The sequence below is a fragment of the Dermacentor variabilis genome, chromosome 2 (genome assembly GCF_050947875.1).
Source record: "Dermacentor variabilis isolate Ectoservices chromosome 2, ASM5094787v1, whole genome shotgun sequence".
NCBI lineage: Eukaryota > Metazoa > Arthropoda > Arachnida > Ixodida > Ixodidae > Dermacentor > Dermacentor variabilis.
In genome coordinates, this window is record NC_134569.1 from 20,328,647 (window position 1) to 20,356,266 (window position 27,620).

At 44.3% G+C, this 27,620-nt stretch overlaps 1 protein-coding gene across 2 annotated transcripts; it reads left to right on the top strand.

Moving 5' to 3' along the window:
* Nucleotides 1-353: 353 nt before the first annotated feature.
* On the top strand, nt 354-24,740 carry LOC142571475 (motile sperm domain-containing protein 2-like). 2 transcript variants are annotated; one of them, XM_075679842.1, is made up of 8 exons: nt 354-716; nt 12,111-12,257; nt 16,668-16,754; nt 19,620-19,774; nt 20,920-20,980; nt 21,845-21,883; nt 23,624-23,745; nt 24,277-24,740. In XM_075679842.1, the coding sequence occupies exons 1-8, from the start codon at nt 602-604 to the stop codon at nt 24,334-24,336; spliced, it is 786 nt and encodes a 261-aa protein (XP_075535957.1). In that variant the 5' UTR covers nt 354-601; the 3' UTR covers nt 24,337-24,740. The 2 variants fall into 2 exon arrangements, with proteins under 2 accessions (XP_075535957.1, XP_075535958.1); XM_075679843.1 differs by lacking the exon at nt 16,668-16,754.
* The last annotated feature ends 2,880 nt before the right edge of the window (nt 24,741-27,620 follow it).

Sequence of the window (27,620 nt, forward strand, 5' to 3'; positions counted from 1 at the left end):
GCTGAAGTGCCTAGGTTCGGCGAGGTCTCACCGAAGGCCCAATGTACGCGTTTCGACCTCATTGACGTCAAGGCGACTCATACTTGCACTATACGTGTGTTGACTTCTATGGCGAGCTGGCGTCTCCACTTTAAGCTCCTAGCGTATGTCTGACAATACCATTCGCGTTCGCAAAAGTACGTATGCAGTACTACGCTAAGCATTATCGTTTGACAAAGTTACTCTTGATACACGGGCCGCCTGCGGGGCTTTCCGGGTGTAGCAGGAAAGTGGAAGTATGCGGCGAATGGCATTGGGAGTTTACCTATGCCAATCAGAAAGGAAGGCGCCTTCGAGGCCACTGCTAGAGTGCGCCATAGCTGAGACATTGAACGAAGCTGAGCGGACGTTCCCGGGGGGCGAGGTGACGTGTGCGAGCTGGCGCACGCGCGAGCGTTCGGGAAAGAGCTGGCGCACGGGCTCGCGGCTTCGGCGCATCGGAAGGCCGTGTCGTAACGCTGTCTCAAGGTTTGTTGTGGACACACTAAGGCACTAGACCAAAGGGGGCCGGTGCCGCGTTGGTGGATGCTCGTTATCAGTGTGTCTTTGAGCGTTGTCAGCCATGCCTTACATGTTGGACAACGACGCTTTCGGGGACCGAGAGTACTGGGACCGAGTGACGATGGAGCAGATTCAAGAGTTGCGTCTGCGGTTGCAGCAGTGGCCGGAAAGACATGGTGAGAGCAGCCGACGGTGTCATGTATCGATAGAGCTGGTTACCGAGTGAAATGTTTCCGACACCTTAAATCCACACAAGCGCAATTGTTATCGGCTACGGATTAAGATACCAATAATACGAGTTCCCCGTTCAACTACGAGTTTTCTTATCACATTACCGTTCTATGATTGCCTCTTAAATAAACTTAAATATCATGGCTCTGTCATGTTCATAGCATTCGGAAATGAGCACAGTTCCATAAGAAGGACGCAGTCTCGTAGCTCAAGATACTGTAGCTTTCTTCCAGTGTGGTGTGCCCCGCGGTTCTGCATGCAGTGAGTGCTGGCGAAGTGTTCTTATCCCGGAACACTGCTAACAGAGTTAGCAATTTCCAACGGGAAGGCGAACAAGAATGTACATTGGAGTTTCAGACGAATGGACGTGCGAATGTCTAGTTGCGAGCATATGCCTCAATGTCTGCATCCACACGTATTGAAAGAAAAGAAAGAAAGCAGCATGCATTGTCATCATTCTATATTCCATGCCCTCTAACTGACACGGAAATTATTCCGAGTTCATACAGGGTTCCTACAATTTCGGCGCAAATAATACAATAACACGTCGAATTGTGAGAGCATGTACGCAGGCTTGTCAGGGACAGTGTTCCGATCTCGTTCCTGCGAATCTAAGCGCCATGTTTCAATCTTTGTTTTTATATCGATATCTTCAAACCTTTGTATCGAAACCTTCACGCCGTGAATGCAAGTCGCTTTTGGCTTTTCACTTTTGCTCGATATCACAGAGAGGTGACTATACAGAATGTTATTTTTTTCCAAAAGGCAAACGTTGATTAACCAGAATACACAAGCACATATTACCTCATGTTGACAGCAGGAGAATAAATATTTGCATTTTCTAACCGTCGAGAACCAATGACTCAGAAAATTTCCTGATCACATATAGAAATATATCGGTCACTAGTCATAAAAAGGGAGGTGTTTTTTTTTTTTCAAGTCATGTTTTGTGTAACCGCTTTCCTCAACCATAATAAAATAAAAAAGAGTGACGTTACAGTCGCTAAGTACATGCAAGCGGGAACGTTTTATCTCAAAAATTTTCTCTAAGCTCAAGCGAAGCTGAACTCATGTAACACTTAATGGAGTAGCAGTACAGATCACGCTGTCATTTATTCACTGTCAAGAAAGCAGGAATGTTTCCATATTCATGACCATTCGCAAACATCAGTGAATTATTAGCGCGCTATTATAACAGATATAGGGAAGTACGAGCATGCGAGTTATCAAAAATCTAATTATACGCCCAAAAATATATCGGCAAAACTTGCACCAAGTATTTTTCCCAGCTGCTACGCTATAAAATTGTACTAAAATCGCAACGCACTGTATACTCAGCTCAATGTGCTGCAGTAGTTGCTATTGGGGCAGTTTCAGACATGTATGATTGTGTTTGATACACACTTGGACGCACGACTAAGGTAGTAAATAAATCACGCTCATTCAAATATGTCAGGTAGATAAAGAAGGCATCGACTTTGATGCATCTGACGAATGCGTGTGTTTGTTTGTGCTTTTTATTGACGGTGGCTGACAAACACGCCAACTTCGTCCAATAAGCAAATGGACCTTGCGCATACGAACATGACTGTCCAGTTTTCATGATCTTTTGAAGTTAAACTTCTATAAATGTTGAGGCAGCTGGTTACACGTCTGACAGAAATATAGATGCTTGGTATCTCGGTAATGGTATTCATTTGTTTCTGTGAGACGGAGATATCTTAACTTTCAGAAACAATAGAAACTACGAAGCCTGTGAACACCGGTTGACTTTATCTTACCATGCTTTTTAGTTTAAACGCCTCCGTCAGTGAATATAGCTCAACAATTAAGTGCGAAATCTGTAAAGACGCAGTTCTTTTGATCCTTTGGTTTCTGGACTTTTTTCACCCAGCGTGCTCTTGCATCGAATGCTTAGCATCGTTCAAACTGAAATAATCACGAGCTCTTGAGTGACGTGCTACACGTGTATTACCGCATTGCCCCGATATCAAGGCATAGCTAAAAACAACCACGGTGGCGACGTATCTTGACATTGTACCCAATCATAGCACGTCAAAAACGATCGTGTTCTGTGCCTATTATTCTTGCCACCAATATAGTGAAAAATACTCCTATGACGATAGCGGCATTGAGGAAGAAATTACGTCAACATATGTTACACACACGAAAAGTTCTACACAGAGAACAAACACTGAAGTGGAACCAGATGCAAGAAAATCTGGAAAAGCAGACAATATAGTAAAATTAACTCGTCATCAGCAGGCGTACAAGCCGGAAGAAAGGAGGCAAACTGAACAGATACTCGGCACATCGCATATACTCTATACCGAAGTCAACCCTGTGTGGGTTACACCATCGCACATGCATACAATCGCAAAAAAATAAACAATCAATGCACAAAATTTTCACCGACAACCGATCCCTCCAGACGGCTGTTATCGGCAGGCTCGGCTCTGCTCATGCCCAATGGGGCAGCGCTGCAAACCCCGGCCGGACCACCTGCCTCTAGGCTGTAATACGGCGCAACCGTTCTCTGTTCAGAACCAGTGCACGAGAGCCGCAGCTGGTGGAATCACCGAAATCCCAGCCCTGATGCCCCAGTAATTGCACAGCCAGTCCCATAACGGCACTCAAAGCCTCAACCTGCCTCTTTGTGACTTCATATATGGGTTCGCAGATGCCTCAGTCCAGCACTTTTATCAAAGCAAAAATTGCCTCGACCTCACTGCAGCGGAATGCTGCGAATGGAATTAGCTCAGTTCTCAGCTTACTTTTGTTTGTTATTGAAAAAGCATTATCTGGCTGGGCACTAGTGGCTGTCGCTTCATAAAATCAGGCAAAAAGTTGGCTGGCAGGTGGCAACATGAGGCCGCCAGCTCGTAGCTCTGTAAGCATAGAACAATGAGTCGTCGAATTTCACCCAAATTCGAAGTTTGGAAGGATTTAGATGGTTTTACCGCCATAAACCTCGCGAATATCGGCAGCCTTCATTTAACATTGCAACACGACACGCATATTCGAGAGAACTTTTGCGTCAGCGGTAGTGGTGGCAGCACGTTGGCGAAGAAGGCTGGAAGATTGCTCAAACCTCAGTACTTTTCCGGCTTACATTAAAGTATATTTTCTTAAAATAGCGTTACTTTGGATTTGAAGAATTTCGGTGCTCTACAATTTCGTCACATCAGAGTGAGGTGCAGTGGTATGGCTATTTTCAGCAATGAACATCATACATGTTTGTGGAGACGATCGTTCATATTCTGCATCTTTCAACAACGAATTTGCCATTGTAAGACGAAATAAATAAACGTGTCTGTGAATTCTCCCTCTAGCTTCTAGTGGAGCTGCAGCAATTAAGTGCCATTGTGTTTCTGCACATCAGTGGTTACACAGTGCGCATTAGCAGAAGTTCATTGACAAACGTTTATCATGTAATTTGGTGTTTAATGCCTACAGAGACCATCGATTAATTCTGAACGAAGTAGTTTCCAATGTTAATTCTGCGCACCTTTCCCAAACTAAATAAAAACACTTGAAGCGAAGTAAAAAAAAAGAACTAGTGAGCCTGCAACTAAAGTAAACACAAGTATGAAGTGTTTCTGTGGCTTGAGTGTCAGCCTTGTCAATTTTGCATCTATGCTTCGAAATCCTAGATATTTTGCAGCAGTCTTCTGAGCTACTTTTCAATTTCGTACCTTTAGGCTCGTGTGATGATAGCCACGTGTAACTACATAAGCTAAACAAGCTTCTCCAAAATTTATATACAGGCTGTTTCAGCGAACACATTCAAAAATAGTTATAGATTGCCTGTGGCAGTTCATGAGCTCGTCTAGAACCGTCTAAGACTACTTGCACAAAATAAATGAAATGTAAAATCAACTAATTTACAAAAATGTGCTAATTACCTTCTTAAATAATTTCTTTGTGGTACATATTGCAATTTACAAATTCTAGCTGTGGAGCACGCAAGGCGGATCCACTTGGAACGAATTCTCAAGATGTCACCAGTTTCGAGAAATTCATTCCCGTACTTTGCGAAGAAATGCATTGGCGTTCCAGTTAATTTGTAAACAAAACGTTGTTTTACGCATAGAAGCACACAAGTTACTGGAACGCCAATGCATTTCTCCGCAACGTTTGGGGATTAATATCTCGAAACTGGTGTCGTCCTGAGAATTTGTTCCAAGTGGATCCACCTTGCGAACTCCACGGCTAGAGTTTGTAAATTGCACTATGGGTCATAAGGTAATTAGTCAAAAGTCAATTAGAGAATGTTCCGTTAAATAGGTAATTATGCCTTTCAAATGTTTTTTTTTTTCGAGTAGTGCCTGCCGCTTCGAGTAGACTCCCTCATGAGCTAGAATTGAGCTATCTGCCACAGGCAACCATTTAAAAAATTTGAGTGTTCGCTGAAAAACCCTGTATAGCTTGAAAGTGGAAAACTCGCATCCACCCGAATTGCAGCACGAAGCTACTAAGGAAACCCATACAGGAGTATTAGAAAAGAAAGCTTCGCACTTGAAGAAAAGCGATCGTATAGCCTCCTGGTTAGCTCAGATGGTAGAGCGACCGCCCCGGAAACGCTTTGGTCCTGGGTTCGGGTCCCGGACCACAACGAATTTTTGTTCACCTGTGAGGCTTTGTTTTCTGAGAAGCCTGTAGGGGTTTCCTTTGTAGCATCTTGGTACAATTCGCGTGGGTGGCCGAATTTGCAATTTCATGTACTTTCCTCCACTTTTCGGGCTTCTGCAGAACAGGGTGGCATTCTGTAAGAGTCCACCTAGTGGACTGTCCATTTCGGCCGCTGCTGGTTGGCTAGCGCCGCTCGTCGTCTCCTCCTCTTTCGTACAGCTGCATCCAACTGTTACAGAATACCCCCGCCCCCCTAATTTGCTATATATATAGCTTGCTCCAAAAAAACTTGCTCTCTAGGCCCCAATGTTCTAAACTGCCGCAGATGCTACCGCATCCCCGTTTTTTTTGCCGGCGTTTTTAGCATATGTAGACACGTTTGCTGAAACTTTGCCCTCGTTTAGTGGATTAGCGAAATTTGCCAGCCCGTTTTCTTGGTAAGTTGGGGGCCTATGACGTACACGCAGCAAAGTGCCATGTTTTTCAGAGGCAAGCGCTGTTACACCAGCACTGTTACATTTTCCCAAGCGGCCGCTTCCACAGGCCTGCGATGATATTCTTAAGCCATATTGCTCATATGGCTTCCGTTGAATTTACCCACATGCTCTTTTGACGTCCCAAAAGAATTGCTGGACACTGAAGCTAATGGCATCAAAAATATCCTTCGCTTAACTTCTTCCTGCAAACGAACGCTTTAGCCCAGCACGAAGTAAGATCACATAGCATTGTTGAAATATTTGCTTTATTATTGGGAAAATAGTAAAGTGTGCAGAGTCACAAAACTTCCGCACAACTTTCTTGTGCAATACTTGAATTTACAAGTTGACACAGGGATCAGAGCCAAAGGAGGAAAACAAAGACGTTAGCTGGAAAAGCGTCCCTATACTGGGAAAGGGTACTCAGTGAAAAGACAGATCTGGCCCGGTGTAATGTAGAAACGCTTTCCGTTTGATTCTATGTCACTCTTATCAGCCACCGTTCATTGCCAACTGACAACGCGGGCGGAGTGTTGCTCTGACCAACACTCTTCAAAAAGTTTACACCCTTTGGGTCCTATCTTGTCCAGCAACAATATTCGTCATCTGTCTTGCCCATATTTCCTTTCTTTAAAGGAAAAAGAGCACCATTTTGTGCGCGACAGCGACGAGCGACGGCTTCGAGCGACAGATCGGGCCGTCGCTTGAACAGATCGCTCGGTCTTGTCGCGCGATCGCTCGGTTCTGTAAATCTAAAATTCGTCGCTCATCGCCCGGAAGTGCTATGAGCGACTAGCCAATAACGCGAAACCGGAACTGGATGTACATCACTCAAGTACTACCGATTGTGGCACGGAACGAGTAAACGATTGAATTTTTATAGTGGAAGGATAAGAACCTACTGGAAGACTGTCAGAAATATTTTATGCTGCTTATTACAGTAAAACACGTCAACTTAAGTTAATAAAGCACGCGTCACGCTAGTTTCGGCGCCTATATTGGTGCCCTCACACCGGCAACACTGGTGCGACGTCGCTCGAAGTCATCGCTCGCATGGGGTACGAATTGTAGGCGACGAGCGAACGCGACAGCCATCTCCATCGCGTCGCTTGTCGCTGCCGCGCGCAAGATCGCTTGCATGGGGTTTATACTTAACGCTGCGAGCCCGGGACTTCCAAGTCACGGACGGCTTGCGCATTATCGGCGTAGCACAGCATTCTCGACAGGAAATTAGCGAAGGCTGAGTTTTCAAGAAAGGAAACAAGCACAAGCAAAGCAGCTGGCGGTTATCGTGGTACGACAAGATACGACCCAAAGGGTGTAAACTATTTAAGAGCGAATGAATAAGTACGAAAAGCGCAATAAGGACAGGCATCGGAGAAGGCATCGCTACAAAATCACGGCCGTGTGATGTGAAGATCCTTGTTGATTTCTTATCACCCGTGGCAGTGAGTGGCCGATACCGTCGACAACGGTTTCGTGCGAACTAATGACGAATCGTAAAAAGAATAGAAAAAAAATAATCTTTACGTCATACGCCCCCCGGGCTAAGGGGCCTGTGCTGAGACCACAAAAACACCATGGCTTATAAAACTAAACTTGTGGTAAGCAAGACACAAAACAACGTACAGTTGCTTGCTTGTTTTTTTAATGCATGACAATTTAGTGGAATATAGAAAGGCTGTTTCTCAGCTTTATTTTTTTCTTGCTTTTTTGAGGACGGAGTTGATTTTTTGCCTTTGTATACGTTTCATATTGGTCGCATGAGCAATATAGCCAAGCCCGAGTTCATAAAAAGAAAGAAAAGAACTTTGTATTGCGCAATTTTGTCGGACAACAACAAAAATGAATGCCCGAGAAGGGATTTATCACCCGTGGCAGTGAGTGGCCGGTGCCGTCGACAAAGGCTTCGTGCGAACTAATGAAGAAGGGTAAAAAGAATAGGAAATAAAAATAATCCTTACGTCATACGCCCCCCGTGGTAAGGCGCTTGTGCACAACTCAGTCAATACACTTTGACAAATGCCCGCAGCCCTTTCCCCTAGAGTCAAGCTTACATTCCACAGCAGCGCCACACAATAACGCGAACTACTGAATTTCTCAAGAAAGCTGACAAATTCGGGAATACGTGCACTTCAAGTAAATTCTGACGCATGAGCATATTGTGCTACACATAAGGCACAGTTGTCTCCGACTTGGTTTTGTGGTTTGAAAGTATCTATTACCCGAAAGTGTTTTTATGATTGATTCAGTCTGAGTCGGCTCGTTGAAAACGTGCGCACTATTTAATATCGAACTTCACACCCTCAGTTACCAAATATCAAGCGCCTTCTAACAGTCATTGCTGCTCATTGCTTCGACAACAACTTCCGGTTTGTGTGTTCTTGTGCCCAGGAATATAATGCATTTCTGCGTAAATATTCTTTATTTCTTCAATTTGTACGTACTTACAATTCAACACAAGATTTCAAGAAGGGCACAAAAATACTGGATATAATAAAATCAACAAAAGTCGTGCACTGCAATCTAGAATGGTATGAGTGTATATATATATATATATATATATATATATCTATATATATATATATATATATATATATATATATATATATATATATATACTCGAGGATAACTTTTGTTGGCTGTGAAGCGAGAGCTATGGGGGCAGAGCTTCTGCACATGACTGTATTCGTACGCGATGTAGTCCGGGCGCGCTCGGAATCGGTTTCACCAACCTCGCACAACCTCTTTACTTTAGTCAAAGCACATACAATTAAGTCGGCGCGAATCAGTGTTTAGTCACATCCGATATGTACCAAGTTCTGAACAGCGAGTATCGCAACCTTCGTCGGAGCTCCTGAGCAGCCGTGTGTCCTCGGTTAGGACTTGGACGCGCAACCGACGCTGGCGTCGGTAAAGCCGGCGCAGCAGTCGGTTCGTACGCTCCCACAGATGTACATCGCGATAGTGGCGATTCCCAGGTGGCTTCGCTTGGTTGCCGCGCAGACGCTGGGAAAACTTTTGTGTGTGTGTGCTTCAACAGTCTTTTGTGGCTAAAGTTGTTCAACAGCCTCTCAAGGGAGTTGATTGGCAGGACAGCAAGCGACGAACACTCACCAGAAGACACGGGCCTCATTTTTTCTTTGATGACTGTGCAAAACGTGCAACGGCTTCGGGTCTGTGAAAACTCGAAAGAGTAAACTAAAAATGCAATAAAATACCGATAGCCGACTGGTGAATATTGTATATCGTTTCAAATTTGGTGCTGTAAAAAACAAAAAAAGTGTTGTTTTCTATTTCTCACTTAAGAAAACGAGAGCAAAACTTCGGGTCTACTTCCAGCAGCGGCGAAAGAGGCGGGCTTAGTTACCGTAGCCTTCGCTTCATAGCCAAGAAAAGTTCTCCGCGAGTATAGTAAAGGTCAGCGGAAACGCAGTGACAGTTAAATGAATACGTGGTAGCAGGACAATATATTTTACGAGGTAGTACTTGGTAGCCAACAAATTTATAAATAAACAACGAAGCGATATATCAATGACAAGTTTAATGCTCTTTTAACACTTCGAAGTTCATACACGAAGGCACTACAAGCGAAAGAAAAAAACAAGTATTTCTTTTAAAAATTAATTCTGGTGTTCCGTGTGCGAAAGCCGCGTTCCGATTATGAGACGCGTCGTAGTGTGGAACTCCAGATTCGTTTAGGCCACCTCAAGTTCTTGGACGTGAACCTAAACCTAAGTACACGAGCGTTCTTTCACACTTCGCTCCCACGAAATGCGACTGCCACGTGCAGGATCGAACCCGCGACTGCAAGCTCGGCAGCACTACACGATGGCCACTGGGCCACTGCGGCGGGTGAATCGTTTGTCTAACACATGCGCGGTAGCAGTGCATGTTTCACATCGCGGTGTAGACGGTCTCCTCACAAACAGACGTAGACTTCTTCGCGAGGCGTGCGATTCCCCTTCATCTGCGAGCTTGCGCTGACCTTGCTCTCGAGGAAAACAGCCGAGGCGAGGGCAGCGAGAGCCGCTTCCTCGTGCAACACCGCTCGACGGGGGACGTGGGGGCGACGCGGTCCTTTGACGTCATTCGAGTGAGCTCAATCCTTGGAGCTCGCCAATCAACTGCACCGGCGGCGCCACTCTGCCAACTTGGCATTCTGCGGCGATCCTTGTCTCATGGCCGTAAGCTGCTAAATTTTCCCAGCCGGTATTTTTTTTTCTTCTTTCCTATTTCCGCTCTGCAGTTGTGCGCATGTTTTCAGACTACTTATGAAGTGCTAACCACTGCACAGCACGCACAACAAGAACGTTCTCGAGTTCTTTTTCTTTCATAAAGCCCCACGACTACGACCTTATAGCATTGTGCAAGCTATGTTGTTTTCTGTTGTTGTTTTTTTTTTTACCTAAATGCAGAAAAATGGGAAGGTACACCGCAGTGCTTTGTCACAGTAGCCGATCGGTACACAATATTTCTCGGAGGCATTTAGATTGGGTCAAACTTGGCAAGGACAGCTGACCTATTTTACGCGGATGCTTACACGAAAGGTTCGTTATGATGACCTGCAGACTAGACTTCCTTTTTTTTTCTCAATTTCTCGCGCAAATGTTTGTCCAATGCGTAATAGAGGCTTTTATTGCCCAGGCCGAAAAGAAGATGCTGCAGCAATGTTCTATCGAGTTAAAAAATACATCTAAACAATGTTTCGAGCGGGAGGGCAAATTTTTTCGAACGCGCGGTACGACAAAATTTCATCTTCTGTTTTCCTTGGTTCGAGTAATTTTTTTCTGATAAAGAATGATATTAGTGATTAGAGTGTTAGTGGAAGTCTGACGTCCACCACTTTTGTGAAGCTTGTCAAACAAAAACTATCATTTCGCCTCGAATCCTCAACCTTTAACCATCGGAGATATTCGTCACAGAAACGCGCGGTGAGAGACAGAAAGAGAAAAAAAAATAGAAAATGGTAGTCGCTAACCATGGCCAGCTACCACGGCGGCTAACGCAAAAAATAGGGCGACGGGAATCAAAGTCACCCGCTGAATATATTTCGACTGTGCTGCATGAGTGCTGATCAGATCCCACGACCATGCGGAAATGCTAATCCAGCCGATGCCGCCGACTACGCCAGCAATCACACAGGGGAGCACGTGCTGCCTCTACGGAGATCGAGCACCAAAGGGCGCGCCCTTTGGTGCTCGTGATCGTGCTTTGGTGCAATGATCGTGCGGGTAAAACGTTGCGATGAGACTGATCATTTTAACTTTTACCCTGGATTATACATTATGTCTGCATACGCAACCAACTGGACGAGTTCTTTTGCGAACATAGCTTTGAACGAGCGGTGGTACTGCCTCTAATTTTTTCCCTCTCCTTTTTGCCTTGCTCTTGTATCATGTTTACTGCCACAGTGGCGAAAGCTGAAGCGTGATACACTCTCTTTAACCTCGATTTAAGGATGGGGTAACTGACCTAGTCAAAACAAAAGCTCCTTGGCGTTTCGAGTTTCGTACGTAGCTCTTGTTGATATTTGGCACGTAGTCTGAAGCTGAGTTCCCAACCAGCGTGCATCCGTGGTGCCGCACGGGGAGTACACACGCGCAGAATTGCACGCATTGAGTGACGACCACATGGAACGCCTTGACGACGTATTTGCGGCCCCTGCGAACGAGGGTGTCGTCTGAAAAGTTCAGAAGTTCTTGTTTCGACTCGGTAAATGACCCAAATTGTTCAATCATCTATATATATATATATATATATATGATCGTAAGAGGCCAGCAAACACTGATACCAAGGACTACATAGGAGAATTTACTTGTGCTTAATAAATGAAATAAAGAAACGATAGAATAATGGACATGAAAGTGGATGAAAAAACAACTTGCCACAGGTGGGGAACGATGTCACAACCTTCGCCATTAATTTCTCGTTTCTTTGAAAATCGGGCCCCTCGGTTAACCCCCGTTCTTCTCGTTTGTGTCTATATATATATATATATATATATATATATATATATATATATATATATATATATATATGTGTGTGTGTGTGTGTGTGTGTGTGTGTGTGTGTGTGTGTGTGTGTGTGTGTGTGTGTGTGTGTGTGTGTGTGTGTGTGTGTGTGTGTGTGTGTTTTGCCTGACCAGACAGCGTATTCCCGTTAAGCTCTTAGATGCACCATGTTTCACCTTCTACATGTCCCTTCTCCTCCACGAATGAACGCTCACAGAACTGTGCTACCCGGATGAACTGCAGCGTGTGATGGAAGACGACGACTACTGCCGCAACATCGTGTGCCAGGTGCGCCTGAACATGCCAAGTGCACACAAGTTCGTGGCTGACATGCTGCGCTGGAGGCGTGCCATGAGGCTGCACGGTGAGTACATGCCCGCTGAACTGCAAGCACTGAGCTGAGGCTGAGCTCAATTTCGACGCCTATCGTCGCCTCCATGGCGTCTTGCCGATCGACCATTTCACACTGAGCGATGGCGGCGCTGCAATGGCCAAACGAAAGCTATTGCACGTATTTGCACAATCAAACGAAAGCATTGCGACATTAGATTTCTTACGATGCAACCCAGAAAAAAATCCGGCGCACCGTCTCTGTGACTTTACAAAAATACGCTTTGACACTATACACCAACGCGGGGTACACACTTAGGAAAATTACACCCTAGAAAGTTAAATGACAAACTGCCTTTTATCGCCCCTACTTTCTCTGAAACTTTCGAAAATGGGTGCATTCGTTAGAGGAACACTCTTAGTGCACGCTTTCATTAATTTCAGGTTGCTGAGAGGTTGCTTCTACGATCAAAAGCGTGGCAGTTTGGGCGAGTTGGTATTTGATAACTTTTTTTGCTCGTCCTGAGCTGCGCTAATAGCCTTAAACAGTTATGCTTCTACGATACATATACCTTGCAAAAGTTAGAGGTGCTCGGGCACTTCAACATTTAGAGCAAGTAAAAAGCCATCAGAGTCTATTTCTCAGCGGTTTGCGCCCAGTCACTGTTCGAGCAAGTCATGAGGTCACAGTGGGCTATTAATCTCAATCTGTACCGATCCCAACAATTCATCTACTAGGCGTCCCCGGCGGTGAAGTGGAAAGACATTGATTTTTATTTTATTTCCTACGCTGCCTGTCGCTTTTTATCGCTGGCTTCGTTTAGGTTAATTCAGCTGGGTGTTGCTTTACAGGTCAGCTATCAATCGTCAGCGAATCATAGCGGGTCGGAACATCCTAGTTCTTCAGGCGCATGTTCGCTCTGGTGTAGCATTGACAGTGGCGCAACATTATAAGCATTTAAATACTGCGCTGTTTCACGCAGTATCGGTCGGAAGAAACATTCACAGTTGCGTACGGATCAATCTACTACCGTTACGAGCACAGCATTTATTGTAAAAATGACAGGGCCAGATCGTAAAGGAAATGACACAACCACGTTGTCCTCTTCTGTCCTTACACTGCCTTTCACATCTTACCACTAGTTCCGCTTAAACTGGTTCAACTTGGTACTGATGTGTGATTGGTACTGAAGGACAGCTAGAGGCGCTACTGCTCTCTTATGGGGCTGTACTAATCCTCGTGGTTGTGTCGGTGGTCATAGCGAATGTATTGCGCTGAAGTTGTTCAGGCAACGGAGAAAAGAAAAAGTGGAATGGTAGAGCGGTAACGCTTACGACTGGCGATATGTAGGTACACAGTTCGAATCCAGGTTGCTCAGCTTTCGTTTTTTTTCGCCTTTTTTCTTTTTAAATGTCTTAGAAAACATTTCTGGATTTATTCGGTGAATATCCGAAATATTAGAGTAGTAATAGAATAAAAGATAGCTCTGTAACAGAAAACGTCGGGTGCATTTTGGTAAAACAAGCACTGAGAGAAAGGGTGTAGTTTCAGAATATTACATTTTCAAATGGTTCTATTAGTTCGCTTAAACAGAAGACAGGTGTAAGAAGGTGAGTCGTAGACACGAAAAAGCATCTTTAAGGGTTAGATTTTTCTTAGCGTGTATTGGGAGTTCGGACTGTCTTGAACGGGGATCGGTCTAAAACATGATTTTGGCTGCGCAAGAAAAGCGTTCACGGGACGAAGTCTTAATTACAAAAGTCTTTATTTTCCCATAATACAACTTCCACTGATGTTCTCTCACGTGTAGTACGGAAAGTAAATGAAAATAGTGAGTGAAACCGGCGCACTACGAGTGACGACCTCGTCTTTTCTCACAGTTTAGCGACCCGCCGTTCACGTTAGATATAACTGCACACCTTAGCATGTGAACTGCTTGCGTCCCAATAGACGGAAGAGGGGCCACCAGGCGCATCTTGGAGGCATTTACTGGCTCTCCGAGACTTTCATTACTTTCATACATTCAACAGCACTGCATCGCTACTTGTCTCCCAGTGTGACTCTTTTTATACTCTACATCTCCCAGTAAGCACTTCGACCACAATACAATAGTGAGGTTATAAACGCGGTGAACTGGACCCAATGATGCCAGGTGGTGGCATGATAAAAATACATCAAACGATCCCCGCGGTTGCCACTTTATTGCTGTAGCAGCCTTATAGCCGCCAGAACACGCTTACTGTGCAAAATATTTTGTGAAGTGCTTTTTATTCCTCAAGGAGTAACTTTTGTGTGGGTTCGTTTCTGTTTGCCATCCCGCCACAGGTATGAATGTTCAGTAGCAGTGTTCAAACAGCGAAAGTTTCAAAATAATCGAATACAAACAGCCTAGAAAGAGCCCCCGAGTATAAAATTGAATGTCGATATTTTCTCAATTCGGAAACAACCAGAAATATGAAGACGAAAAGGTTTAATTCAGTATTTCACAAATGCATGCGATACCATTCGCAACAAGAGAAAGAGAGAGATATATATATAAAAAGAAGGCAGGGACGTTAATCGGCCAAGAGTCCGGTTGGCTACCCTGCCCTGGGGAGAAACGCCAGGGAAACTAAGGAGCTTATAGAAAGGGCTGCGTTGAAATATAAGGAGCACCGCGGGGAATCAACGCTACTGAAAGAACATAACAGCACGTCGTTACCAGATGCACGTGAAATGTTCTTTTAGCTAAGGTAAAGAAGTTGGGTACCACATAGTTTTAAAGCGATGAAGCATATATAGCGACACTGGCCTGACAAAAAATACAATTATTTCGTATATGCACAGCCTAAATGCGAGCTATTTTTATAGAACGACTGCAAATTATAAAGCGCAAGATGTACCTGGCCAGTGCATTCACACAGAAAGTGACGCCCCTGCGCAAGAACCACACCATCCCTGCACCAGAATGATTCGGAACAGTCCACAGAGCCATCCTTCTCTCTACTTTTAGACCCCAACAAGTTTAGTTATTCCTTCTATATTAAAAGAATAAAAAGGAACAAATATTTTACAACTGCGAATTGTGATTTCTCTACTAGAATACGTATCAAGTAACAGGTATTATTCTATTCGTATTCGAAACTTGGTATATTCTCCCACTCATTTTTGAGCAACTTCACTTTAGAGCTTCCCAATTCAAATACAAGTGAAATGAAGAAAAGCAATCTCAATTTAGGCCTGCCGAATCGATCTGTGGGAAGTTTTCGTTGCATTCAAACAAAACAAAAAGCAAGTTAAATTTTACGCACTGTTCTTAGCAGATTTTCGATTCAAGCCTGCAGGCATCTACAAAAAATTTTTAGAATAATGAAACTTCGAGAAACTTAGGAAATCAGTGTACACCTTCGTGAGAAAGCGAAAATAAATATCAAAATTTCGTAAGCGGACATTTAAAGCGAAGAAAACCGACATAATTACACACCGCTTTCAAGTACGTCGCTACTATTCAATACTATTAATCAATAGAGTATTTACAAAAGTGACTAGAAAGTTACGTGAAGTCCTTATAACTTTCTAGTCATTTTGTTGCAATGAAATGCAAGAGCTTGTTGCAATGCCGCATAATGCACGCGAAGGGTGAGGTTCTTTCTTTCTTTCTTTTGTTTTTATTCTTTTTTTTAAGGTGAAGAAGCGACCAGAGCCAATTGTCTTAAATTGCTAGTTCGCGTTGCCACGAGAAGGTTTGTGCTTGAAAGTTGAAAACCTGAGCAGAGTGACATAGCCCTCAGTGGACCCTCGCACTATTACAAGTGCTAACTGAAACCTAAAGCAACGCGGGCCTGGCCTTTGATGCAAAGCAATTTCTTTTCTTTTCACTGGCTGCTTTCTTTTTAATCTGCACTATCTGAATGAGCCCACGAAGAAGGCCTGATAAATAAACTAGGCTGTTGACTCGTACAACAATATTTCGCATTAAAGAGCCGCAGATGGGTTGTATGGAATCTGTCACAGAGAGGCCCTCGACTAAAAGCCTCAAACTTTCTAAACAAGGCGTATTCGACTTCTTTCTGTTGATTTCAGGCTTTCTTGGAAAACATACTTGCATGCATTCGCAAGCATGGATGAGCTTGCAGTGAGTGAGTGAGTGAGTGAGTGAGTGAGTGAGTGAGTGAGTGAGTGAGTGAGTGAGTGAGTGAGTGAGTGAGTGAGTGAGTGAGTGAGTGAGTGAGTGAGTGAGTGAGTGAGTGAGTGAGTGAGTGTGTGAGTGAGTGAGTGAGTGAGTGAGTGAGTGAGTGAGTGAGTGAGTGAGTGAGTGAGTGAGTGAGTGAGTGAGTGAGTGAGTGAGTGAGTGAGTGAGTGAGTGAGTGAGTGAGTGAGTGAGTGAGTGCGCGTGCGTGCGTGCGTCAGTGGGGTTTAATGCCATAGAGTAATTAACGCGTTGCGTACATACTTCAACCGCAGAGCTTCGAGAGGAGATCCTACCAAAGGCAGTTCTCGAGCGGTGCATCGTCTACCCTCACGGAAAAGACACGGCAGGCTCCCACGTCCGTGAGTTTTCTTCTTAGCCGCAGTCTATGGTTAGGTTATACACGATTACGTCCCAAACAAGCCAGATCCTATTTCCGGCGATTTGCGTTACACCGGCGAGTGGACGGAAGCACACGGCGAAGCATAACTTTCCCTCTCCCTCAATGCGCTAGCGTTTAGGCGCACTGCTTGAGGGGATCCCCCGTCTCAAACTACCCTCTCCTGTCGCATTACTGCGATTCGCCATCCTAGCACATTACCGCGGTTTACATGAATGCGATGCGTTAGAAACGCGATGGAATGCTCCACTTCATTCGTTGCATTCACGTAAGCGCCACTTGACTGCAGGTTGACTGTAGGTTGACTGCAGCGTTTCTTAAGGGTGAAACGATAGTTTCTGAGTGACCCCTCCTCTGTGTACTACGAAACTGTATTTCCTTTCTACACTTAGCTCGTCGATTAAATTAAGAAATGAGTCACAGCTGCTTAAAGGTCAACTGCAACAAAATTTCTCTTTGGCTAAATTCGTTAAGTGTGGGTACTATATCAATTGGAGCAATCTTGGCAAAGATGCAGGGCTGGCAATTCTCTATTTATCTGATGCCTTTAAATAGCACCTAAGCAGACGACGCCGGCAGCAGATGCTAAGGAAATATGACTTAAATCCCAGAACGTGGCGTTCGAGATTTCCAGACCGCCGCGAGTGCTCGGGGGTCATGGTAAGATGTTACGGTGTTTCTCAACGTTTTGTATTCCGCGACAAGGCGACATTATATGTGCTTCTGTCATTCCTTTTTTTTTTTCACAAATGTACCTTATATTGCGAGCTTTTCAGGACACACGCACTCATATTTCAAACTAATATGTTTGAAGGGAGGCTACAACATATATTCACTGTCTGAGACGTCGCGTTTTACGTGGTTCGACAAATTGTTGCAATTCGGCTTTGAAGCTAAATGGTTTATGGTAACCTATGGTGGGGATGGGAAGAGATAGTCGCGAATAATTAGTCACAGAATTCGATAGATTGACACTGCAGTTTACCGAGTTCGGTTTGTCTTCTGTAGCAACCATCGGAACGCAATACCACAATACACATTCCACATTAACGACAGTCGCCTAAACCACAAACACGTCACCCGACTTTCCTATTTTACGCATTTTCTCGAAAACGAAAATGTGTAGAATGGGAAGCTTTTTCTGGTCCTTTGTGCATGGTGACAGTTTTGTGTGCGTAAGGCACCAATGGCTCCGTTTCTGAACTTGCGCGTAGGGAGTGTTTTTATATTCTATTCCGTAAGCCTTGAGCTGAATAGACGTAACGACCACCGAAAGCGGAGTTTTCAGCAACACGTTGAACACGCCCTGCCATTTTCAGCGCAGTCTTGGCTGATGCGTTACGACGGCAGCTCGAGGCAAGCTCCATTATTGTAAACGAGTGCTTTATGGCCACCGGCATCGCAGGCCTTGGGTTGCACGCATAAAGGAAAACGATGCAGCTTCCCTCGGTCACTCATCAGTAGAAATGAAAGAGGCAACGAAGTGGGTGTCACGTAACCGCTGCTTTCAGCGCACATTTTTATCAGAGCACGAGTGTGTCTACCAGCCACGCGGTACGCGTGCCTTAAGAATGGAATATATATAATATATATATATATATATATTTTTTGCAAAATTCCTACGTGCATAAACGTGTAAGGAACAAGTAACTGTACGAGCAGCACAAGCAACCACATCTAAGAGCGCGAAAATTGTTGCCATCAGATGTTCCAGTCTCTGAATTTAGCCCGCAGTAAAACGCCTTGTGGACTTTTTGCCAACAGTAACTTGGAAAACAGCACTGACAAATCAGTAATTGCAGTTTTTGACCAGACATCTGCTTTCTCCTAACGTAACAATAACTACCTACGTGGTAGTAGCATCACACCGTAATTTCGTAAGATAATATAACACATCAACACACATTGTATTCTTTGATGTTCGCATCTCCGAAAGAACTAAACGACAAAAGAAAGGTGAAACGCAACACAAAGTGCTGTTGGCCTGTTCATCCTGTGATAGAAACGTCGGAGACGATGTACCAGCACGCCGAAATTTCAACCATTAAAAAAATTAAATTAAGGAGTTTTACGTGCCAAAACCACTAACTGATCATGAGGCACGCCGTAGTTCGGGACTCCGGAAATTTGGACCACCGGGATTTCTTTAACGTGCACCTAAATCTAAGGAGACGGGTGTTTTCGCCCCAATCGAAATGCGTCCCCCGTGGCCGGGATTCGATCCCGCGACCTCGTGCTTAGCAGCCCAACACCACAGCCACCAAGCAACCACGGCGGGTCATTTCAACCATTCTGAAGTTACGAATACTCCAATGTTCTTTTTGTTAAGGTTATGTATACCACCAATTAGGTGAACAAACGGATAACAAAACAACATCAGCAATATTAAAAACACCTAATTGTCTTCCTAGTGCTGGTAGAAAACAGAACTTCGCAGCTTTATGAAATCAGTGAATGGGACAAGAAACCGGCAGACGCAGTCAAGAAACGCCCCGACACGGCCCAAGGAGGCTTTTGAATTCATTTATTTTATTTATTGACACTGTCAACGTCATCGTGCCTATCGCGGGATGGAAAATAACATTGCTGACAAATAAAGGACATTTCAACTGCACAAGCAGCCCGGCCTTGCATATGAGCCAAGCACAGGCATGCAGCAGAACGCAAAGTAGCCGATCCTGACTAAAACTACAGTGCGATGCATGGCGTCGAGCCAACTCCAAAAATTCTGCGAAAGATGTGAAATGAAATAAAACATTATAAAATACGCTCCTGTGGGATACCCATTAGAAACTTTGCTACATAACCTCTTTCACCTATTTTCCAGTGGTCCTTCGTAACAAGAACTACATCAAGGGACTGGCAGACCGTGACAGCGTAAAAAGAGTCTTCATATTCTTCATCGAGAAACTCTTCAATGAGTGTGGCGCCAAAAAGATCACTGTTCTGATGGACTGTAGCGACATTGGAGTATCGAACATCGTATGTATAGCCCCATACCGGTGCACTGCTTTCAAATACTGTGTCATGTTAGCCTTCAATAGGTCTAATTCATCATTCTTACTAATACTTTACCAAGGGGCACTGGAAAGGCGTTGTTGAACAAGCATTAGGCAGCAAAATACGACACTGGCAATACAACTGCTACTTTTCTACTACACGGTCTCCACCTTTCTCCAGGAAGTTTGCCCAAAGGCCATCCGAGCCTTTTCCGTAGACATCAAAGGCTTATATTACTGTCTGCCTCAACAAGATGTATGCATCGAAGCTGGCCATTGCATTAACAAATACGGTGTTCTTAAGTTTCAAAGTACAGGTGGCATCGATGCCGACATGTCTGAAGAGAGGTATGGGAGAACGCAGGGAAGGAATTTCGCTTGCGTAGGCTAGACGGGGAAAGTGGGGAGAGTGTCTCTTTTGCCAGTGGCGCTCGCCTTCTGAAATCACGGGTTCGCGGCACTGAAATATTTATATCTAGGCTATTAATGAACCAATTTGAAAAATTATTGCGGTGGAACGCTCAGGTAACAACTTGCAGCGTATGACCGAAATTTTTCAGTGTGGCCTGGTGAGGGGTGCTTTAAAAATTTGACCTACTTGTCGAACTATCACATTGAACACGCACGTCTTATTTCTGAAGCCTTTCACACCCATAATAGTGGCGACACATGTGTACGCCTCCCCTCAATTTCACTCCTTCCGAAGGAGATAGCTTTCCTATCTCATTGATTACAATTTATTACCCTTGCGTATGCTGAATTTCTATTCTTTCTGTTTTTGTTCTGTTCCTCGCGACAGTGGTAGCGTATAGATACTCTGACTGAAATAATAAAAACACTTGGCTGTTAGTCAGCGCTGTGGTCTGTGTCTTTCTCTTCGTCCTGTCGTTTAGCGCTGTTTTCTGCTCGTGATCAGGAACCAACCAGCCCAAATACGTACCCTTCGACGTCCCGAAGACGTGAAACTTGTGGCAGTCAAATCTTCTATTCGGCGTTCACCTGCGTTAAAACATACCAGGCGTCTAGAGTTCCGTAGCAGTGCAACGTTTGTGAAAACTGAAAACATGTTAAGAGCATCACCACCTGCGTTTTTACTTCATTCTCCTTGTTGTTGTTTTTCTTCTGCAGGATGTAGACCTTCTCAAGTTCGTAGTGGATGTCTTCATCTCAAAGTACCCGATAGGACTCGGTAAACAACCTTCTTTCACCTGAACCTATCTACTCAGTTGCCTGTGTACGAAGCTCCGATGGAACAAATAGCAACTTGGAAAAGCGAGTTCCTTATGGCCCTGACGAAGGCGAACACACCTAACAAGAGTGATAATGGCGGAGGCTCGGGCCCTTTCATGAATGCGATCTTCGATAGGGACAGAACGCACCGAGTGCTGATAGCTTCGTGTGCGCTGTGTTTTCGCCGCTTAGTTCACATTGAAGCGTGAGGCAGCACGAAGGTCAATTCGATCGCTGCTGCTGCCACGCTTCCTAATTCCAGCAATTTGACAGCGAGTGTGCGCGGTCATCGAGGAAAATGTGTTTGCGTTTGCTTGAGCATGTGTGACACCATGCATGCTAATTTAGTAAGCGAATGCTTAAAAGTTTACACGGCCAATAAAACTATCGTCCTTGTTTCGTATAGCTGTCTAATAAGCAGGTAACAGGCGCGTTGGGAATGTTACCAAGCGACTAATAATTCACCAATAAATATGCATTTCGCACACAATACTGAGGGTGCAAAAAAAATATCGCACTAGGAATTTTCTTAAGGACAGATGTTAACCAGTCATGATGTTAGACATGTTTTAACGAAGGCGGCTGGCCAATGGCAAATAGTACTTCGAACAAAAATCGTTGTGAATTCGCCCTCAGATGCACAACTGGCAGGAAAAGAGAATGAACAATAATAGTCCATCCACAACTTTTTCTGGAAAAGAAATGCAAAACCTGAAAGGAAATGACAATTGCGCCATACATTAACTGAACTAAGATGTGACACAGCCATGCAGCCAAGTCTGCCGGGGGATAAACATAATCCGTATACTTCTTGCTTTTCCAGGGAATGCACTAATATACAACATGCCATGGTTGCTTAACGGTAAGTTTGTTGCTGACTTACTGCTTCGAAGCGTGTTTTCTTGACTATTTTGCTTTACGCCGAACATAATGATTATGATACGGAGCGTTCGTAAAGTGATTTACTTTGCATACAAAATTGATAAGTGTGCTTAAATAGGTGCGAACGCTTGGCTGATAACAGTATAGCCATATAGTTCCAGTACGTACAGACATAGTAGCTGATTTTCATATTTTAACATTATCGCAAATTGATGCTTTAACTGCACATGCAACTCCGTTCTTTCTTCAAATACAGTGCGGCGCCTATTTGTTTATTTATTTTTATTTTTACATACTGGAGCCACATATAGTGCTTTGGCAGGAGTGGGGAACTATACAATCGTGCAGCATGCAAACAGTAGAAATATAAACAGCACTACAGAGAAAAATATAAACAAAAGAAAGGATGAGCAACACTCAAGTTCGAGCTAGAAATTTCCCAACAAAAGAATACGAATGGCTTCAGACAGAAAGTGCAATATTCGACAGTTAGAGGGAAGAAAATTAAAAGTTAGATTTAGATTTAACGCAGAAACTGGTACAAGTTGTCATTATAATGATGGTAGGTGATCCTGATGAACAATAGAATATCGATTACATATAACCTTAAATATTCCAGCGTTCTAACTACCCCGTTCAAGTGGGTGTCCGCCCGTCTACCTCCCGATCGTCGCATCAATAGCACTCGAGTTAATTTTAGTCTTAGCAGTCTTTCATTTCTCACAGCTTCTGTAACATTGTAAAGCGGGAAAGAGCTGTGGGGCTCAGATCTGAAGCACGTCGACTTCGCTTTGGTGCAGCGCCACTCGAGAATGGTTTTCAGGTACTTAGAGCAGACAGTGAACCATGGTTGCTTATGGGTACAAACTTTTCTACACAGGAAACGCTTTTTTTCATCTGCCAGTTTGATTTTTTTTTCTAGGTTAGAAGTAAAGAAAATGAATGAGGCCTCCTTTTGGCCAGTGTTGCTGAATGTATCACCGCAATACCTAAGCTGGAGCTCGTATTATTTGACGAGAAGTCGGATCCCCGCTGTTCGTAATTCACTGGTACGAACGGCCCCTATTTCGTAGGCACCGTGGTTCTCGTATTGCTTGCTCTAATTAAAGCAAAGGCGCAGAAGGTCATCAGTGAAAAACCGTTTTCTTTTTTTCACGCTAACAGATTTGGTATTTCAGCCTCTAGCTTCAACAAAGCTGCATGATATTAGACACATCTTGTATACAATGAATGTGATCAACGCTTACCATTGCCCGAGCGGCCATCCGCTATTCATACCGTACTGCGCACGGGCTTCTACAGGGAGTTTTAATTTGGGTTAAGTGCAAGGAGTTTCACTTTGGATTGAGCCTAGATGTGCTTTCAATATTAAAATGACGGGCCTATTAGCCGCATGCGATAACTGATAGCCGATCCTGACATTTAAGCAGTAGAAACTCCACTTCCTGAAGGTGGACAAAAAAAGGAAATGGCTGGTTACTGTGGCAGACAGCTCAGTGTCACTAAACAAGGTGAATACGTTTATTTTGAAAACAAAGTGCTAACTGACAAGAGACGAAGCGAAGGAGATAGAACAGATTTGCTTGCCTGCTTCACTTAGTCTCTTGTCTGTTGACGCTTTGCTCTCAAGGTGAATGTATACGAAACTCGTCTTTTAAAGGTACATGCGAACAGCGTACGTACTAAATGCTTATCATCGCTTTAATTCGTATCTGTGCAGCTATCCTGAGAATGATCAAGAGTATACTTCCCTACGGTGCCGAGAGACTGAAGACGGTCAACAAAGACGATGTTCAGCAGTATATCGACGCCAAGTATCTTCCCGTCCATATGGGTGGAACGGTGAGAACGACTTGCTCACTGACGACGAAACGAGGAACTCAGATTTACAACTTTATGCGAAACAAAAAAATGGCGTGCCTCCCAATCAGATCGCGCTTTCGCACGTAAAACCCCAGAACTTTTGAATGAAATATTTTTTTCAACGCACGCCCGCCATAACATATCCATTGGGACGTTTGTTCCTCAGTTGAACTACTCGCTATAGTTTATTGTCTAAAAAGAAAGTATATGCTGGCAGCTCATCCTTCTGTGAACGAACGTGCATGTAGGAAATTGAGAAAACCAAAAGACGTAACTAACCTTGTCTGTAAAACACAGAAAAAGAAAAAAATAAGCACGTCATGGTTGTCGACACATCCCTGCCTAATGCGGAGGTAAAAAAAAACACCGCATGCTTAGACAGAAAAGGCTTGTGCGTTTTTACTGCTCCATGAAAATTAACTGATTAAGCTTAAAGAACTATAAATACAATTGTTCCAGTTTCAGCTCATGGATTTATATTTTCTTCATCCGTCTCTCGGCTTCATCTAGGACACCTACGAATACAGCTACATCCCAGGAAGACCTCTTGGAGATCGCGCCCACTACTAGTCACAAGTTGCTCACAACCGCATCGGAACGACTACCAACTACTGGAAGTGCGGAATTAGTGTGCCCAAAAGAGTTGTGGGGAAAGACACTTTCTAATATTCTTCATTATGTACATCATGAGCCTGTGCAAGACAGCTTCATCAACTCATCGAGTAACAATAAAGGCGGTGTGTTGTGTGATCACTGAGAACATGAAAACGCCGACATTACTGACTTCGACTAATTTGGTGGGCGCCCTACAAAGTTGTCTTACTTCTGCGGCGAAAAACAATTGTCGTGTGCCCTTCTCTGCTAGGAAGGAAACACGTCGACGGGTGGAAGAACCTCATGTTGCTGTCAAGAGATCTCCTGCAGTCACTGACCAAATAAAGAATATAGCGCAGTGGTGGCGCTATTTGCCTGTATGTAGTATGGTTCATGAAATGGAAATTGCCATCCACGCAAAGGTAACACGAAGCTACAATGAAAACCCGGGCGTGATTCTTAGACAGAAAGATTCGCAGTGAAGGAAAATGTCGTCCTGGTCCGGCGATCAAATCAGGGACCAGCGACTTTCTGCAGAATTTACTTCCCGCATTCAATGTCCCTGCGCTTCGAGTTGTCGATCAATTCGCCCTCGCGCTGCGATCTGCTAGCCTCTTGGTTGGATCAGACGGTAGAGAGACCGCTCCAAAAAGTCATTGTTCTCGTGTCGATACCATGACCAGGACGAACTTTTCCTCAACTGCGAACCTTTCTTTGTGGGTAAACTCATACAGGTTTCCTTCGTGCATCGTTCCTCCAACTTGCGGGCTCCCGCAGAACTGATTTTTATGTATGTAATATGGCATTGTGAAATGTCCTATCGCTATGTTTAATAGTTGTAGTTTGTATGGTGCGTGTACACAAGGATGTTTTTGACTCGATATATTATTTGAAGTCATGCAAAAGCAAATAAAAGCGGATATAAAAATATATGCTTCCCCTATTTTATTTTTTTCTCAAACGAATCAGTGTGCGTTTTCCTCCTAAAGTCATTTTCATAGAAAAATAAATGCTACAGTGAACCAAAATATGTAGAATCAGTAAAAGTGCGCCAGATCAGTTTGGTAACTGCAATTAAACGCGGCTCTGTGACGAACTTAGGTGTGCCTCAGCTGGCAGACAGTATTCTACGGCATGACGTCGGTTATTCCAGGAGGGGAACATTTACACATTGACACCTTTGTTATAAGTGCCCTCTGGCTTACGGAAACATTTCCAGTTTTAAAGCTCTTTTTTTTTTATTCAACGCCCGTTAAGCAGTGGAGGATAAATTTAACTGAAACCCCAATCTATTTCGTCTCACATATTGTGGACGGGGGTACCAAATTGGTGCCAACCTCATAATTTCCCCTAAGAGGGACCTCTCGTACAGAACACGCTCTTAAAACTCATAAGCTCCACTTCGTAAATCGTTATAAATGTACTAAGGTGACTAGACTTCTTTTTTATTTAGCACATAATGCCAACTCTACGGAGTTCCGAGTACAGTAAACATGTATTGACAAAAGTTTGACTATTTCGATATCACAGAACAGAAAGGTTGCACATTGTCAGCATTCTATATTTCGTAAACCATTATTCGCTGTTATTGTCCTTGGAAACAAAGAATAAAAAGGAATACTTGTGCATGTCAGTTCTGGAGAGGTAACGTAACAGGAAATGCAAGTTGACGCGTGAGGTGTGCTTAATTGATAGGGGTTAAGAGATATCTAGCAAGTTTTTTTCACTATTTCAGAGACGACAGGGGACGATGGGGAAGATGGAACCCGGCGCTCTGTGAACAATGCAAGCACACGCATGCTACGTTCTCAGTCAAGTAGACGCATAAACACGCCGGACCACCGACATGAGCTCGATTGAAAGGCGATAAATCACAAGCGGGAGGTTGATTGATGTGACCCTTTCCGCACTGAAACATTTATGCGATTAATTTCTAGAAGTGATGTAATAGTTCTGCGGAAACCCGCAAGGTGGAGAGAAATTCGTCCCGGACCAGGACGAATTTTTCTTCAACTGGGAGAATTTTCTTTCGAGGAGCCCGAACGGGTTTCCCTCGTAGCACTTAGCTACGTTTGGGTGGATGTCTCATTTTTCCTTTATTAAGTGCTACTGCACACTGCAACAACAGTACGGCTAGCCTTGGTGTTTTGCGAAACTCCGTGGTGACTTGTCATATATTGGAAGAAACCTTAAATTCAGCTGCTCATCCCTTCAGATCAACAATTTAGAATTAGTCTTGTTAAATATTCGTATGAACTACGTTTTTCTTAAACCCGTTGTTGTCGCAGAGCTATCTTGGCACCAACACCGAAACAAGCCATTCAGCGGAGTGTAGGCCTCTGGAGATAAAACAACAGAACCATTGGAGAAAAACACGGCGTACCATGGAGAGATGCTGCTGGTGGTAGTAGGTGGTAGTAGGTGCTGGTGGTAGTAGGTGGTAGTGGTGGTTGTAGTAACAGGCGGGTTTAGCTTTCAAGGACGGAAATTGCTTTGCCCGAGCGTCTCTTATAATATCACTGAGGTGTTTAACTACATTTCCATCAAACCGGTCTCTCTAAAGAATGCGATAAGAAGACATGAAGCTTCTTTGCAAGATATAACTGATCCCTCGGAGAACACAAGCTGTTGCAAGTACGCATGCGGAATGTCCTTTCTATGCAGGTTCTCCAAGAGAACACTCCCTGTTATCGCGGAATTTTGGGCACAACCGCAGGGTGTTCATGTGCCGACATGAGGACAGCACACTTAAGGCTCCTGTTTCTGCAGCTCTCTCAGGCGCTTGGAGTGGTCCATAGCGCCGGCTCTTCGCCATGGGCATTCGACAGAGTAATCAAGGACAACGCAGTGCACATCGCTTAGAACATCAAAGGGGCAACATTGGATGCATCGATTGAACTGCAACCATTGCGAGAAGACGAGGGGATGGCGTGCGCAGCTTTCCCGGCATCGTCGCTGCGGGACGGAAATGCGGGTGACGGCAGGTGCCCAGCAGCAGTGAGTGATGTGGCTGCGTGGCCATATCTTGACATGGCCACATCACGTTGGATTAAGAGCGGCTTCACGACCACAAGTCAGCAAGGCTTGTCACGAGATGTCGGGCTATTTATACAGCTACCACGCTCTGCTTAACCGGGTTCCAGTGCCGACATGAGGACAGCACACTTAAGGTTCCTGATTCTGCAGGTTGGTGAATTTTACAAGTTGTTTACAAGACCAGTTTACAAGTGTCAGTGTTGGTGCTGGAACCCTACGCGTCA